Below are 17661 nucleotides of genomic sequence, written 5' to 3' on the forward strand. Positions count from 1 at the left end.
ATAAATGCTGGCCTAGTCACCGGCGTCCATATCCCAAGAACGAATAGAAAAGCTCCCACGAGTAGCAATATGATTATGACTCACAGTTCTGGAGGCGGTTACAGAGATAGGGAAGGTTGTAGGGGCTGGAGGAGACAACAGAGCCAGGAAGGGATGTACGGATGAGAGAAGTTTACAGATATAGGGAGGACAGTCGGGGCTGGAGGATGTTCAATAGATAGTGACTGTTGTGGATGGAAGAGGTTACAGAGATATGGAGATTTGTAGGGTTTGGAGGAAGTTGCAGAAATGGGGCGGATTGTAGCGGATAAAGCAGGTTGCAGAGACAGGCGGGCAGCAGGGGCTGGAGGTGGTTACAGAGATGGAGAGGGTTGCAGGTGCGAGAGGTGGTTACAGAGTTAGGACGGGCAGCAGGGGCTGGAGGAGGTTACAGAGATAGAGGGGGTTGTAGGTGCTACAGGAGGTTACAGAGATAGTGAATTTTCTAGGGCTGGCGGTGGTTACAAAGATATGGACGGTTGTATGACTAGAGGAGGTTACAGAGTTAGGGAGGGTCAAAGCCGCAGAGGGATTCTAAGACAAGAACTGAGTTTTAAATGGAACCATTAGATGAATACAGGTGTTGTTCTTGTTGTTCATTACTGAAATATCAAGCAGTGGATGGGAGTACACGTTACAAAAAGTGAAACTCTCTCTCTCACACACTTCTGTCCCTCTCAGCCTGTCGAGAATCATTCTCCATCACCCAACTGGAGAAGAGGTCAGACAGGATAGATCAGCACTGGCCTCCAGAGATGATGAGCAGAGATACAGTTCGCTGATCAATGCTGCAAGTTTCGCACATGCAGAAAAGCTTCTCCATGTTCTCCCTTGTTGGCTTTGTAAGAAGATAACAGTTAGGAGAAGGCGTCGGCAATTCGGCCGCTCGAGCCCACTTCGCCAACCAATAAGATCTTGGATGGTCAAACTACCTCAACACCCGCGCTATCCTCAAACCTCTTAATACCCTCGTCCCCAAAAATCTCTCTATCTCAATCTTGAATATGCACAATGACAGCATCCACAGATCTATGGGAGAGAGAATTCCAAAGATGTAAATCCCACCGAATGAAGAGATATCTTCTGATCTCAGTCTAAAATGGCTGACTTCTTATCCTGATACTGTGAACTCATAGTTCTATACTCTCCAGCCAACAGGAAACAACCTCTCCCAACTAACTTTATGGGCGGCACAGTGGCGCAGTGGTTAGCACTGCAGCCTCACAGCTCCAGGGACCCGGGTTCGATTCCGGGTACTGCCTGTGTGGAGTTTGCAAGTTCTCCCTGTGTCTGCGTGGGTTTTCTCCGGGTGCTCCGGTTTCCTCCCACAAGCCAAAAGACTTGCAGGTTGATAGGTAAATTGGCCATTATAAATTGTCACTAGTATAGGTAGGTGGTAGGGAAATGTAGGGACAGGTGGGGATGTTTGGTAGGAATATGGGATTAGTGTAGGATTAGTATAAATGGGTGGTTGATGTTCGGCACAGACTCGGTGGGCCGAAGGGCTTGTTTCAGTGCTGTATCTCTAATCTAATCTAATCTAATCTAATTTATCAAGTCATCTCAGGATTTTACACATTTCGATGAGTTCACCACTAAATCCGCTCTACTCTAGAGAGTATCGATCCACTCCACTCAATAAATGATTAAAGGAAGACTTTGCCTTGTTTGGGTGGTGACTTTATTAATAAAGAAGCAGTAAATTAAATTCAATCACTTGATCAGTAGATCAGGTGAATTATCAAAACGCTTCTCTGGGAAGTAGGCAAACTGTCTGCCTCTTCCTCTACCGGGACTTCTACTTTTCGCCCACTTTCTATCCTCTCTCCCTCCTGCCATTTCGCCTGTTCAACATAGGGTGTCAGAAATCAGCCACTCCCCGATGACATATTTCCAGTAACTCTAAGCCTACAGCACATATTAACCTCACATGATTAATCTTCAAGCTGGCCTTTGGGATGTATGAAGATCAGGATCTGCTGCCATTCCCTTCAACAATAGTTTGATCAATGGTTCACAGTTCAAACTCATGAGGGATTCTAATAGACCAAATATGGGGAAATTGTTTTCAGTGACGGGGGAGTCGGAAACCAGAGGTTGCAGATTTTAGATAATTGGTAAAAGAACCAGAGAAGGAGATGAGGAGAAATGTTCCTGTGATCTGGAATGTGCTGCCTGAAAGGCCTTTGGAAGCAGATTCAATAGGAACTTTCAAAAGGAAAATGGGGCATATACTTGAAGGGGAAAAGAGTTCAGAGCTGCCGGGTAAGAGTATGGAAAGTGGGACTACTTTGATAGCACTTGCAAGGAGCCAGTACAGACACAATGGGCTGCAAGCAATCTTGACACTGTGCTGTTCTCCCTCCAAAGCAAGCACATTGTTCCTTACGTATAGAGGCCAAAACAGCACTCAGTACTCCAGATATGATATCAACAAAACATTCTATAATTGTAGAAAGACTGCCTTATCCCTGTACTCCAATCCCATCGAAATAAAGACCAACATGCTATTTGCCTTCCTAAATTATTGCTGTAATTGCATGTTAACTTTTTTGTGCTCATTATTCCACCGAACTGTTGACATCCTCTTAAAATGTATCACGGCACTTCTCACAGCTCACAATACTTCCAAGTTTTGTGTTAGCTGGAAATTGTGCAATAGTGCCCTGTACACTCAAGTTTACGTCATTACTGTAGATCTAGATATGCACTCATCCGAATGGTCAGAGAACGTTTGAACACTGATATTGTAAACTAGGCTTTGTGAGTTCACATTTCTCTGGGGCCGACTCAACTTTGGCTTCCCTTTCTAAATTCAAGGTTAGCTCATAACCCGATGATACAATCAACAAGAACTAGTCATTCTGAACTTTAAAAGCTCCGCTAACGTGACTTTTTCAATTCGAATCTCAGTCCCATGAATATATAGAAGATTGGCTAGCTGACAGAAAACACAGGGCATGCACAAATGGATCATTTTCTGATTAGGAGGATGTGCTAATTGGAGGCCTGCAGGGGTATGTGCTGGGGTCACAACTGTTTTACAATTTATATCAATGACTTAGATGAGGGTAACGATAGCATAGTAGTTTAGATTGCAGATGACACAAAGATAGGCAGGGAACTATGTTGTGAAGAGGACATTAGGAGGTGTCAGACCGATATAGATAGGTTGAGTGAGAGGGAAGAAAAATCTGGCAGACGGAGAATAATCTGAAGTTGTTCACTTTGGCAGGAAGAATAAAAAGCAGAGAATAACTTAAATGGAGAACGACAGCAGAATTCCTACGTGTTGTGGGATGTAGGTTTTCTGGTGCATTAGTCACAGAAAGTTAGCATGCAAGTACTGCAAGTTATAAAGCAGGATAACGGAATGCTATTGTTTATTATGAGAGGAATTAAAATTAAAAGTAAGAATGTTCTGCTTCAATTATACAAGGAAATGGTGAAACCACATCTTGCAGACTGTGTGCAATTTTGGTCTCCTCATTTAAGGAAGGATGTAAATGCATTGGAGGCAATTCAGGCGAGATTTACTAGATTGACATCTGGAATGAGTGGGTTGTCTTCTGAGGAAAACGTGGACAGACTGGACTTGTTTTCACTGGTGTTTAGAAGAGTGAGGGGAGACTTGATTGAAGTTTATAAGATCCTGGGCGATTTTGACTCGGTGGATTTGAAAAGGATTTTTCATCTTGTGGGTGACTCTAGAACTAGGGGGCACTGTTTTAAAATTAGGGGGCGCCCTTTTTCGGACAGAGATTTTATTTTCTCTCTTATGCTTGTAGACTTTGGAATTATCGGCCTCAGAAGATGTTGGAGGCGGGGACATTGAATATTTTAAAGGCGTAGGTGGATAGATTATTGTTAGGCAAGGGATTCATGGGGATAGGTGGGAGTGCGGCATTTGAGACAGAAAATAGATCAGCCATGATCTTATTGAATGGCAGAGCAGGTCCGAGGGGCCAAATGGCCCACTTCTGCTCCTGATGTGTATGTTTATTTGTTCGCATGCATCATTAGATTTCACATATCCTGGGAGAATGGAACAGAGTATTCCCAGGAAGTGGGGTCGGAAGAAGCATCAGTAAAGAAACTGGGAGTCTGTGGGATTAAAATCGATATTGGTGGTCAGCCAATCCACTCAAATTGTGGTTCAGATGTGCAGGACAGTAAGTGAAGTGTTAGAGATGGACAATGAGAAGACAAATGGGACGGGGGAAGGAGGACTGAAACAAAGTTGCTGAAATTGTCCAGTTAAAGGCTCAAGAAGAAAATTAGACCAGCACAGTCACTTATGTGACAGTAGAAAAATAAGAAAGAGAGATCCTGAGTAGGATGAGAAAAAAGAATGTTCCACATATTCTGCATAAAGTAAGCAGAACTAGGATCCAAACGGGTTCCCATAGCGACACCATGGAGATGTTTTTTTTAATTCATTCATGGGATGTGGGCGTTGCTGGCTCGGCCAGCATTGATTGCCCATTCCTAATTGCCCTAACAGAGTGGCTTGCTCGGCCATTTCAGAGGGCATGTAAGAGTTAATCACATTGCTGTGGGTCTGGAGTCACATATAGGCCAGACCAGGTAAGGACAGCAGATTTCCTTCCCCAAAGGACATTAGTGAACCAGATGGGTTTTTGCATCAATCGACAATGGTTTCATGGCCATCATTAGACTAGCTTTTTAATTCCAGATTTATTAATTGAATTCAAATTCCACTTTCTGCTGTGGTGGGATTTGAACGCATGTCCCCAGAGGAATACCCTGGGTCTCTGGGTTACTAGTCCAGTGAAAATACCACGGCGACCCATGGAATATCTCAATGCCCCAATGTGTGACTGGATGCTGCAAGCGTTTTCTTTCCCAGACCAGTGTCGGTGAGGAGCAGAGGAGATCCAGCCGGATTGGAGTCAGGTAAAAACAAAATGAATCAACTTGAAATGGGGCTACGGATTGTTCCAGCAGGAGACGATGGAGGGAAAGTGGCTGGGGAATGGTCTCATGCTGTCTGTCATGTAAACTCCCATCCACTGTGCATTTCAACGCATCTTGGGTTTATTGGCCTTTGGAGCAGAAAGGGTCAGACTGACAGGTACAGAAATGTAAATGGATTTCTGGAGCGCATCTCCGAGCACAGAAGGAAGGAAGTCACATGTGATGTGGGAAAGTCGGTGCTGAATCACACAGTAGAAGCGGAGTCAGAGCTTGAAGAAGGGAGAGACATCTCTGAGGAGAGGTATTAACAATCTGAGGGAATAAATTTGACAAACATCCAAGCCATTATATGTAAAAGTGTGGAGATATTCGAGAGAGATCAAAGAGTGCGGTACCTCTTTGCTTCAGATGGATTGCATATCCACCTACTAAAAAGATAGGGAAGAGATAACAAAGGCACGATTGTATGTTCTATAATAATCATCAGAGTCGGGAATAGTACCAGAGGACAGATGACAGCTGATGTGATTCCTGTATTTGAAACAGAAGTAGAGCAAGTTGAGGTGAGAGGGGCAGGGAGAGTGAAAGTGGGAGTGGCGTGAACAGAGAGAAAATGAGGGGAGCAGACAGAGAGAACAACAGAGAGGCGGGGGTGAGAGAAAGTGAGGGGCAAAGGGAGCGACAGAAAGTGGGAGTGGCAGGGAGAGAGAGAATGTGGGTGGAGCAGGGAGAGAGAGAAAGTGAGAGGAGCAGGGAGAGAAAGAAAGTGAGAAAACTTGCTGCATATGTGTGGGTCGCTGCTGCCTCAGCACTCCAGAACTGAGCAGCAGAGTAAAGTGCAACTGTCTAGCATAGTTAATCACACACAAATTCAAATGATCATTAAATTTGAATGCAGCAATGCGCATTATAAGTGGAACACTCAACTCAACACGTTTTCCTCTGGCTTCCTGATCTCACAAACATCACTCGCCCACACATTCAATGACTGAAGAAAACCTGCGAGTTTGTTCTAATAATCCATGCTGCATCTCACTTACCACCCCATTATGACATTTTCAATCCACTATCTTCCCGCCTTGCATCGTGGCGCTCCATATGAAGCAACCTTCCTGAACAAGGTCTACCAGCAGACATCCTTTTTATCAAGGAATGTGAAACACGGGAAGTCACTAACAAGTTCCTTGTGGCAAACCCTGTCTGGCAAATGGCCGGCTTTTAACTACCACAGTGAGAGTGGTAGTTGCTCAGCACGTTCAGTCCAAGCCAGGGCCCTTGCACATCCAAACTCCACCGCTGAGGCCTCAGTACAAATAACTTCTGCTTTGTGGAAAAACACGAGCAATGCTGCACATTACCAAGACCTGCACATCTACAGACTAAATGGCGGACTAATAACTTCAACATCAGAAAACGATGAGGCTATTGCTTGACTCTGGGTATTTTCATTCCATAAATAATAATAAAGTTAATTTTTTTCATTGTGCTCATTGAAGCCATTGTGCGTTTTTGGTGGAGGGAATGAATGCTGAAGGTGGTGGATGGGTTGGCAATCCAGTGGGCTGTCTGTCCTGGATGGTGTCAAGCTTCTTGAGTGTTGTTGGAGATGTACCCAACTAGGCAAGTGGGGAATACTCTATCACACTCATGACTTGTGCCTTGTAGATGGTGGACAGGTTTTGGGGAAACATGAGCTGATTTACCTGCCGCACAATTCCTAGCCTCTGACCTGCTGTTATAGCCACAGTGGTTATGTGGCTGGTCCAGTTCCTCCTGTTTAATGGTAATTCCAGGGTGTTGGTAGTGGGGGATTCAGCGATGGTCATGCCATTGAATGTCAAGAGGTGATGCTTGGATTATCTCTCCTTAGAAATGTACATTGCCTGGCATTTGTGTGGCGCAAATGTAACTTACCACTTATTAGCCCAAGGCTGAAAAATGTACAGGTCTTACTGCAGATGGACACGGACTGCTCCAGTATCTGAGGAATCACAAATAGTGCTGAACAATGCACAATCAGCAGCAAACATCACCACTTCTGCCCTTATGATGGAGGGAAGGTCATTGATAAAGCAGCTGATTATGGTTAGGCCAAGGACACGACCCTGAGTAACCCCTGTAGTGATGTCCCGAGCCGGAGATGACTTATTTCCACACTGACCTCCCCAATCCCCACAACGCCCACATATCTGTAACATCCTCCAGTGCTGCAACTCATCCTGCCTCTGTGACCTGCTCCAACCCTACATCCCACCATATCTCTATCAACACCTCAGCCTTTACAACCATCCCTAACTCTTCCGCCTTTCGAACGCTTCCAATCCTCTATATCACAGAAACCTTGCCCAGCTCCTAAATCCTCCATATCTCTGTAACCTCCAACCCCTATAACTCTCCCTATCTCCGCAACCTCCGCCAGCCCCACCAACTCTCCTGACATCTGGAAACTCTTCCGGTCTCGACAACCCTACGAGATCTCTGTGCTTATCTAATTCTTAATTCTCAAAGATCCATCGGAAAATCCACGATCTAACTCACAGGGTGGGGATGACAAGAGAAATAGAGAGAGCGAGAGATGGTCATGAGCAGACTGGGGAATGGAAGGGAGATGCACTGAAAAATGTGTTGCCAAACATATAAGAATAAACAATAAACTCACACAGGGAGATTTCCAACATCTTTTATTTTTAAGAAGCTTTTCCTTCTGAGTAGATGTGAGGAATTAAGAATGGAACCAGTGGAGCTGAGGAGAAATTCTGTCTGCTGTTTCCCCGGATGCTCTCAGTTGCTTAGTTTATTCATAAATTGAATAATTGATGTAACTGGATATTTCACCGTGATCCTGAACTGCTCCCTGAACTTGGACTGAGTCACCACATAAATAAATGTATTTGTGCAGCAGCTCAACGTCCGCAGCATATATCCAAATCTTTTGAACATATATTCAGAATCATTGTAATCCCCGGGTTCTGATCCTGTAATGATATAATATAAGAATTGTATAACATACACCAACCAGAGGAGCATGAAGCTGCCAGATATGGTGAAAAGTAAAATAACAGATTTTCTTCTACTATCCATCTCTGGATCACTGCAATTAACTCCCTTGCTCTGACCTCTCAGTCCCTTACGGATTCGACTGGCCACTAAAATGTGTCTGACTGTCAGAGCGTTGAGCAACAGAATTAAAGCGAATGGGAGCAATGGGGTTAAAAGCGTATCAAGCCAGTCAAGTCCCACCCATTCAGGATCAGTATAATAGTTTGACTTTAAAGCACAGAACCATGGTATATTGTCGATTATCCATAAAGGTTCATATGCAAAGTAGAAGGGGATGTTTTTTACGCAAAGCAGAATCGAGGTTGTTGTTAGAACCACAACTGCAGTTTTCTCTGTGCAATATTTTGTTTTCAGCTTCTGGCAACAAATGGCCATAAATCGATCAAAGGTGAAAGCGACAGTGAACCAGACAGAAAATTCTGTGGCTGCACGAAACATGACAGCGATTACAATACATACAGGGGTGATGACCAGGAAAGATCCCAGGAAATAATAAAAAGTGATCCGCCACAGTAAGACCCCAGTGATAATGAAGAGTAGGTCCGTCATTGCCATGGCCACCAGGTATCGAGTGGTGCAGGTGGTGAGGCCACAGTTTCCCTGGGAGAGGATCACAATCGCCAGTAAATTAACTGTAAGAGAGAGAATGGAAAAGAGACTGGAAATTACTGATCAAACATTCTCTACATCTGACAAAGACAATAAGGGAACGATATTGGCCCCAAAAGCAGCTGCGATGGGTGCAACACTGATCCTAATGTACTTCTGATCCGCCAGCTTCCATATTTAATGGGGTCGGGGCAGCAGATGTGAAGGGAACTGCTCCCAGGAGGCAGGTTGGCAATTTAAATATTTTAATGATCCTGGAAGTCTTTGAATTAATCTGTTTTACGTATGTTACTCTGGCCGCCAAATTTCCCCATTTATAACCCAAGCCACGTTGAAAGACACCAAACATCCCCCACTGTGGGATCAAGCTGGTCCCTCTATATTGGATCACACATAGAATCGGTTGACGTGCAGGATAGACCACCCCCCCCCCCTGCCACCCCTCCCCCCCCCTCCCCACTACCACGGTTTGAAGTCCCCTCGAGATTGGAGCCCACGTCCCGGGACCGGAACTTCCATCGTGTCCTGGATCAAACACTTCCCTCGTTCTATCTGGGACCACGCTCCTGCGTTGCAGACACATCCCCCGTTTGAGGATCAGAAATATCAACTCCCCCTCCCCTTGCACTTTCCCATTCGCGGATCATGCTGCACAATAGGCGACTAATCTCTGGGCGAGGTGATTGACAGCTCAACGATCATAAATCTCACCAACTGCAGAGTTGGTGTTTGGTCACCCCCTACCCCCCAAAATCATGCATTGAACCCCCGCTACCCGGGGTCGTGTTTTGGACAGCCCTGGTCCTGACGTCTGCTCCAGACTCCTCCCTGCACAACTGGAAGCCAAACCCATCAATTGGCTGATGTCACGGTGGGGAAACCCCACAGCATTAAAGAGGCAGACTGTGGAGTTAGAAATCTGGAAATCCTGTCACCACCTATCTCACACCCCTGTTGATATCCAAGCTTAAGCATTATCGTGAAAACAAAACACTAAAACAACTGTAAAGCTGATTAAATGGGAAAATACTGAAAATATTCAGCACGTTAGGCAGTATCTGTGGAGAAAGAAACAGTGTTAACGTTTCAAGTCATCGCTTTTCCCCAGAACTGGACGATACTGGAAATTGCCTAATTTTCAAACAATTATGCAGCCATTCAAAAGTGGTGTATGGGGGAAAGAAAGGGAAATGGGAAAGGTTTGTTCTTGGGTGGGGGACAGGGGTGATTCAGTGACAAAGGGATGGTGGGAAAACGTCTAGAAAAACATATGGCCAACATCTATAGTCACATGCACAAACGTGAGTTAATTAAGGAAAGCCAGCATGTATTTTTTAAAGGAAAATCATGTTCAGCTAACTTGCTAGAGTTTTTCTTAGAAGGTAACATTGACAATCGATGAAGGCAATGCTGTTGATGTGGTGTGCATGGACTTCCCAAAGGCGTTTGATAAAATGCTGCACAAACGACCTGTCAGCAAACATGGAGCTTTTGGAATAAAAGGGACGGTAGCAACATGGATATCAAATTGGTCAAGTGACAGGAAACAAAGTGTAGTGCTCGATTGATGCTTCTCGGTCTGGAGGAAGCTTTGAATTTGTTTTTCTCAGGAATCAGTGTTGGGAGCCTTTCTTTTTATGATACATATTAATGATCTAGACTTTGGTGTACAGGGCACAATTTCAAAGTTTGCAGATGATACGGAACTTGGAAATATTGTGACCTGTGAGGAGGACAGTGTCGAACTTCAAAAGAACATAGACAAGTTGGTGGAAGTATGTAGGAATTTGGTCGGAAGAACGAGGAGAGACAATGTAGAATAAAGGGTACAATTCTAAAGCGGGTGAAAGAGCAGAGGAACCTAGCTGCATATGTGCATAAGTCTTGAAGGTGTCAGGGCAGGTTGGGAGAGCATTAGGCAAACAGCAACTTGGGCTTAATTAGTAGGGGTACAGAGAACAAGAGCAAGAATGTGATGTTGAACTTGTATAAGACACTAGCTCGGCCTCAGCTGAAGTATTGCCTCCAGTTCTGGGCGCACACTTGAAGAAATACGTGAGGGCATTAGAGAGAGTACAGGAAAGATTCACGAGAATGGTTCCAGGGATGAGGAATTTCAGTTAAGATAGATTGGAGAAGTTAGGACTGCTTTCCTTGGAAAAGAGAAGGCTGAGAGTTTATTTGATAGAGGTATTCAAGATCGTGAGGATTCTGGACAGATTAGATTTAGAGAAACTGTTTCCACTTGTGAAAGGATCGGGAATGGGAGGGCACAGATTTAAAATATTTGCGAAGAGAAGAAAATCGACATGAGGAAAAACTCTGTGAGTGTTTAAGGTCTGGAATGCGCTGCCTGACAGTGTGGTGAGGCAGGTTCAATTGAAACATTCAAAAGGGGATGAGACAGTTATATGAAAAGGAAGAATGTGCAGGTTTATGGGGAGAAGGCGGGAAATGGAACTGAGAGAGTTGTTCTTTCGGATATGAAGAGCCGTTTGGCCTCTTTCTGCGCTACAATGATTCTGTTATAAAACAATTCTTATTGAAAGATGTAACAGAAAAGAGTAAACATTTAGACAAACGTAATATGATAATGAGCAGTCAGCATTAATTCCAAATAGAAAATCCATATTACATTATTTGGATAATATCAGAAATCGGAGTTAAAACTAATGATGAAGACTTATCATACTTGGACTATCGAAAGGTCCTCTATAAGATACCACACGCAGACTCGTGAATAATCTTAGTGCAAGTAGTGTTAGGGGACAAACAACAGAATGGAGAGCAAGCTGGTTGCAGAAAGAGGCAAGAGTGGGAAGGTTCCTTACTCTGATTGGCAGGGGAGCAGCGATATGTCTCAATAATTGGCATTGGGGTAACTGTTAATCAGCAATTCCATAATCGACAGGGACTTGTGAAGCTGAAACATGAATTCAAAATGTAAAGAGACATCCACATTGATAGTACAGTTACTACAGGAGAAGAACGCAATAAATAGCTGATGACATTAATGACCTTGCACAATGGACATTTAAATGCTACAATCATACAGGGTTTTGATGAAACTTCACCAAGTGCACTCCGTTCAGTTCTGATCGCTGTACGCAAGGAAGGATTTACTTGCCTTAGAGGTAGTACAATGGACGTTCACTAGACTGATTATTTTGTGATGAAGATTGTCTAACAAAGAGATTGAGAGATTATCCACTACTCTCTGTAGCTTAAAACAATGAGAAGTGATCTCAATGAAACATATAGGATTCTCAGATTGCTTGACAGTGTAGATGAGAAGCTGGGGCATAGTCTCAGGATAAGGGCTCGGCCGTTTCATAGTGAGATAAGGAGAAACGTCATCAGTCAGAGGGCTGAGAATCTTTTAGAATTCTTTACCCAGTGACCTGTGGGTACTCAGTCATTGCTTATATTCAAGACTGGGATCCATAGATACTTGACTCAGGAAATCAGCCCTGAATGTGTTGAATGATGGACTAAGTTTGAGGTGCTTTACGGACTTCTCCAGCTTGTATTTCTTACTTTTCATTCGTATGTAATTTATCATGGATAAATAGCCTCGCATTCTAATCTGTAAGTACATTTATAAAGTCAATAAGTTCCAAAAAGTAACACTCAGCTGAACAGACTGAGGGCCTGATAATGGCAAATATAATCGACCAGTACAATTAAACTCACACAAACTGGCAACATCCTAATAACACATGGAACTCATAGTTCCTCTTCACAATTGTACAGGAAGTTTCGTCAGCTCATTCTGAGGAATGATTCACATACTACCACTCTTTTTCTGCCGATTTACTGCTTCTCCCACTCTCTCTAGTTTTGCTTCTCCATCTGTGTAATGTTTCTCTCTCTCTATCTCTCCGCAATCTCTTTCTCACCTTCTCAGTTATCATTTCCCTTCCACTTAAATCCTCGTATCCGAGCCTGCATTCTGCTCACCAGCTCCGAGTTTAATCATCCTACTCCCAGAGCCAATTCGTTCAAGGATGAATGCTGTGTGAATAGCTTCATGTTTCTCCAGATCATGCAAATCTCCACCTGTTCATCTACTCTGTTCACCTCATCTACAATGCATGGAATAAACAGAATAGAAAGCCTCTTCCAGACACACCTCAATATCATTGAAACTCCTGTAGCCAGTCTTTAAGCTAGAATGCATTCACTTCAAAGGCAGCCAACATTTGAAGATCAGGCGACTGTGCAGTAAAGTAATGTACTGTAAATTGCCAGAAATGGGAAAGTTTTCATATCCAAAGAACCAATGGGACGTTCAACTTCACTCGTGAAACAATCTTGGAGATGAAATGAAGTTATTCATGCAGAGACACAGAGACAATCGAGTCATTTCATTAATATACCAGTTCAACAGATAGCTGATGCAATCAGATCACGTACTAACATACATCTATCCCAGTTTAAGTGACTTACCTCAACTGTTGAACTCGTGTAGAAACTTCAAACAACATTTACAAACTAGTAATTCTGTGGTTTCTAGAATGTCTGGGCGGTCACTCACATCCCTTGGAAATGATAATCCAAAAAAAGCTGCTTGATAAGATCGTGATGTACTGAATTATGGGCCTTGACTATTTTCCACATTCAGACTGGTTCAGATCGGAATGATATGTTAAGTAAAGGGGAGGAGTTGCTGCTTCACCTACCAACACTACTTGGATTTGTATTATGGAGTACACTGATAGATGACAGATTTGTCCAATTCACAGAAAACCAACATCGTCGTTTCAGCTAATCATCTCCAGATAAATAGAGGGACTCATCATTCCAACAGATACAGTGTAAAATGACAATGGATCACATCTATACTTTCAAGTTTACCATGCAGACCAGTCTTTGTGAATTCATCCAAAATGAAGCAGGAAAGGAGATGTGAAAGGGTCAGTCTCAATCTCAGTTCCATCGCCAGAGGTCTGAAGTAGCGTTGGACACACACAGAATGAAGTAATATCAGAACCAATATTTATGTTAAAATCCCAGTTAAACTGTGCCTTGTTATTGTGGAGGAAATACATTGCATTGTCTCCTTGCTATATACAGAGCAGGAGTTGCCTCATTATCAATCATTGAAACCAGACGCATAACAACGTTCTAGGACAGGTTTGTTCTGCATGAAGCTGTAAACAATCCTGACTGTCTGATTCCTGCTCTGAGCTAAACAACAAATTCAGAGCAGAAAATAATGTCATGACATTACCATGCTTGGATAAGCAAACATCATCACTGAAATAATCTAGCCCTGACAAAATTGAATGAGCAGAGATGGAGGCCGTTCTATTTTATTGAACCGCTGGTACAGAACAACAGTTCTATGAAATATACAGTTAGAAAAATGTACCATGGACAAAAACAAAGTTAACACCGTTTTACACCAGTGACAGATGATATAACAGCTTACCAGGAATTCCAACAGCTACAAGAGAAGGATAATAGATGCATTCTATCTGATAAAGTACTGCACGTCCCATGTCTGTGAGAACCAGCAACTTCTGCTGGTGTGTCACTAATAGCTACGGCAGGCACTCTGAGCTGATCCATTCCAATGGGCCATGATTTATACAGTAGATCAGCCTCCACTGACATGGTTATACCCCTGATCATTGCTATTAGATACACTCACCTGAACAAAAACATTATATCAGCAGCATTGATACTTATGTAAATAATATGGTGGACAAAACACAAACATCTCAAAGTCCCGGATCTTTCTTTGGCCTCCTCGTCTCGAGAGACAATGGGAAAGCGCTGGAGGTGGTCAGTGGTTTGTGAAGCAGCGCCTCAAGTGGCTATAAAGTCCAATTCTACAGTGACAGACTCTTTCACATGTGCTGCAGATAAAATTGGTTGTCGGGGCTGTTACACAGTTGGCTCTCACTTGTGCTTCTGTCTTTTTACCTGCCTGCTGCTAAGTCTCTTCGACTCATCACACTTCAGCCCCGCCTTTATGGCTTTCCGCCAGCTCTGGCGATCACTGGTAACTGACTCCCACGACTTGTGATCAAAATCACAGGACTATATGTCGCGTTTGCAGACGTCTTTAAAGCTGAGACATGGATGGCCAATGGGTCTGATACCAGTGACGAGCTCGCTGTACAGTGTGTCCTTGGGGATCCTGCCATCTTCCATGCGGCTCCCATGGCCAAACCATCTCAAGCGCTGCTGGCTCAGTAGTAGAGCGAAAATAAATATGAAATGTTTAACCCCGACATGGTCATCAAACCTGCAGACAAGGGTGGTGCTGTTGTTGTATGGCGTACCGACCTCTACCTTGCAGAAGCTCAATGCCAACTCACGGACACTTCTTCCTACCTCCCTCTGGACCATGACCCCACCACCGAACATCAAGCCATCGTCCAACGGACTGTCACTGACCTCATCTCCTCTGGAGATCTTCCCTCTACAGCTTCCAACCTCACAGTCCCACAACCCTGGACAGCCCGCTTCTAGCTCCTTCCCAAAATCCACAAACTGGACTGTCCTGGCAGACCCATTGTGTCAGCCTGCTCCTGCCCCACTGAATTTATTTCTTTCTGTCTTGACTCTAACTTTTCTCAACCGAGGATTTCCCCCCACTATGGTTGACAGGGCCCTCAACTGTGTCCGGCCCATTTCCCGCACCTGTACCCTCACCCATTCCCCTCCCTCCCAGAACCGTGACAGGGTTCCCCTTCTCCTCACTTTCCACCCCATCAGCCTCCAAATCCAAAGGATCATCCTCCGTCATTTCCACCACCTCCAGTGTGATGCCATTACCAGTTGCATCTTCCCCTCCCTTCCCCTGTCAGCATTCAGAAGGGATTGTTCCTTCTGCGACACCCTGGTCCACTCCTCCATTACCCCCACCACCTCCTCCTCGTCCCATTGCACCTTCCCCTGCAATTGCAGGAGGTGTAATACCTGCCCATTTACCTCCTCTCTCCTCACTATCCCAGGCCGCAAACACTCCTTTCAGGTGAAGCAACGATTTACTTGTCCTTCTTTCAATGTAGTATACTGTCTTCGCTGCTCACAATGTGGTCTCCTCTGCATTGGGGAGACCAAGCGCAGACTGGTTGACGGCTTTGCGGAACATCTCCGCTCAGTCTGTAAGCAGGACCATGAGCTTCCGGTTGCTTGCCATTTCAACACTCCCCCCTGCTCTCATGCTCACATCTCTGTCCTGGGATTGCTGCAGTGTTCCAGTGAACATCAACTCAAGCTCGAGGAACAGCATCTCATCTACCGATTAGGACACTACAGCCTGCCGGACTGAACATTGAGTTCAATAATTTCAGAGCATGACAGCCCCCATTTCACTTTCATTTTTAGTTATTTTTTCTTTTTTACATTTTTTACAATTTCTTTTTGCATTTATTTCATTTCATCGTAGTTTGTTCAGTTTGCTTACCCACTGTTATTTTTCAGGTTTGCACTTGCTGCTGTTCAATATTCAGTCCGTTAACACCTAATCTGTACTAATGCTTTTGTCTTTCAACACACCATTAACATATTGTTTGCCTTCGCTGCATGACCTTTTGGTCAGCTATGTAGCCTTGTCCAATCTACACCTTCTCCTTTGTTATCTCTTGCCCCACCCCCACCTCACTTGCTTATAATCTGTGACTTTTCTAAGATTTGTCAGTTCCAAAGAAGCGTCACTGACCCAAAATGTTAACTCTGCTTCTCTTTTCACTGATGCTGCCAGACCTGCTGAGTGGTTCCAGCATTTCTTGTTTTTATTTATAATAAAGGTGAAAGCTACGTTCATTACATGACTCGTCACACCTCGTAAGAGGTTTCATTTACAGTTTTCATATGGTTGTATTGATCATGTTCAATCCAGCCGAATCAATTTTAAATCTTGTTACTTTTATCCGCAGTGTACAGGAAGCAGTTGAGGCCAAAACATTGTAAGTTTTCAAGAAGGAGTTAGATTTAGCACCTGGGGCGAGAGGGATCAAAGCATATGGGGCGAAAGCGGGAACAGGTTACTGAGTTCAGCCATTATCATAATGAATGGCGAAACAGGCTCGAATGGCCGAATGACCCATTCCTGTTCCTATTTTCTAAGTTATTCTAGGTCTGGCACGGGGAAAAAGTGGCAAGGATTCGGGCTGGATCGGGCTTGGATGTGGTTCTGTCAGGCTCAGGTCGGGTTTCATTTGCAGACCCGAGCCAGCCTTTCGGCTGACTGGCCAATAGTTTCATGTCTTTTGTCCCCCTCTCATCTTGAATGGGGTGGCACATTAGCGGTTTTCCAACTGATTGCTCTAGTTTGTGGGCTGTATTTATTTCATGCCCGGCATTAGTTTGAGGAGCTGCATTAGTTCGAAGGGAAATGTTCATCTGAAGGACTGCATCAGTTTGAGGGACTGAGTCAGATTGAAAGGCTGCATTAGTTCGAAGGACAGTGTTCTATTGTGGGGCAGGATTAATTTGATGGGCTGCCTTAGTTTGAAGGGCTGCATTAATTTGTGGGGCTGCACGCATGTTTAGGGGCTGCACTGGTTTGAAGGCCTGGGTGTGTGTGAGGGTCTGCATTGTTTGAGGGGCTGTATTCGTTTGAGTGCCTTATTAATTTGAGGGGCTACAGAGTGAGTCAATTTGGGAGGAGCAGGTAGAGTGCAAGTTAGAGTGGCGTGGAGAGAGAGAGAAAGTAAAAGGGACGGACAGAGAGAAAGTGCGAAGGACAGGGAGAGGGATAGTGAGAGCCGCATGGAGACACATAATGTGGGAGGAGCAGGGAGAGAAAGTAGGTGTGAGGGACACGCACAGATATAAAGTGAGAGGGACAGATAGAGGGAGTAGAAGTGATTGGGTCCGCAGAGAGATTCAAAGATAGAGCGGTAGGCACTGTTCATCATTGAGTTTCAATGGAAGAATATAGGAGGTTGAGCATAGGACTGACAGAATGGGAGTTAAATTCAGAATTAAAATTACATGTGACCAGAAACGCATGTACAATTAATGGATATGTTCAACAAAACAATCATCCAATCT

At 44.2% G+C, this 17661-nt stretch overlaps 1 protein-coding gene across 1 annotated transcript; it reads right to left on the reverse strand.

Moving 5' to 3' along the window:
- Positions 1–7758: 7758 nt before the first annotated feature.
- LOC137385199 (probable G-protein coupled receptor 139) lies at positions 7759–13133 on the reverse strand. Its single transcript, XM_068060187.1, has 3 exons — positions 13096–13133; positions 10007–10134; positions 7759–8669 (listed from the first exon to the last, which is right to left on the reverse strand). The coding sequence occupies exons 1-3, from the start codon at positions 13131–13133 to the stop codon at positions 7759–7761; spliced, it is 1077 nt and encodes a 358-aa protein (XP_067916288.1).
- Between the last annotated feature and the right edge of the window lie 4528 nt (positions 13134–17661).

Source organism: Heterodontus francisci, chromosome 28 (assembly GCF_036365525.1).
Source record: "Heterodontus francisci isolate sHetFra1 chromosome 28, sHetFra1.hap1, whole genome shotgun sequence".
NCBI classification, from domain to species: Eukaryota; Metazoa; Chordata; class Chondrichthyes; order Heterodontiformes; family Heterodontidae; genus Heterodontus; species Heterodontus francisci.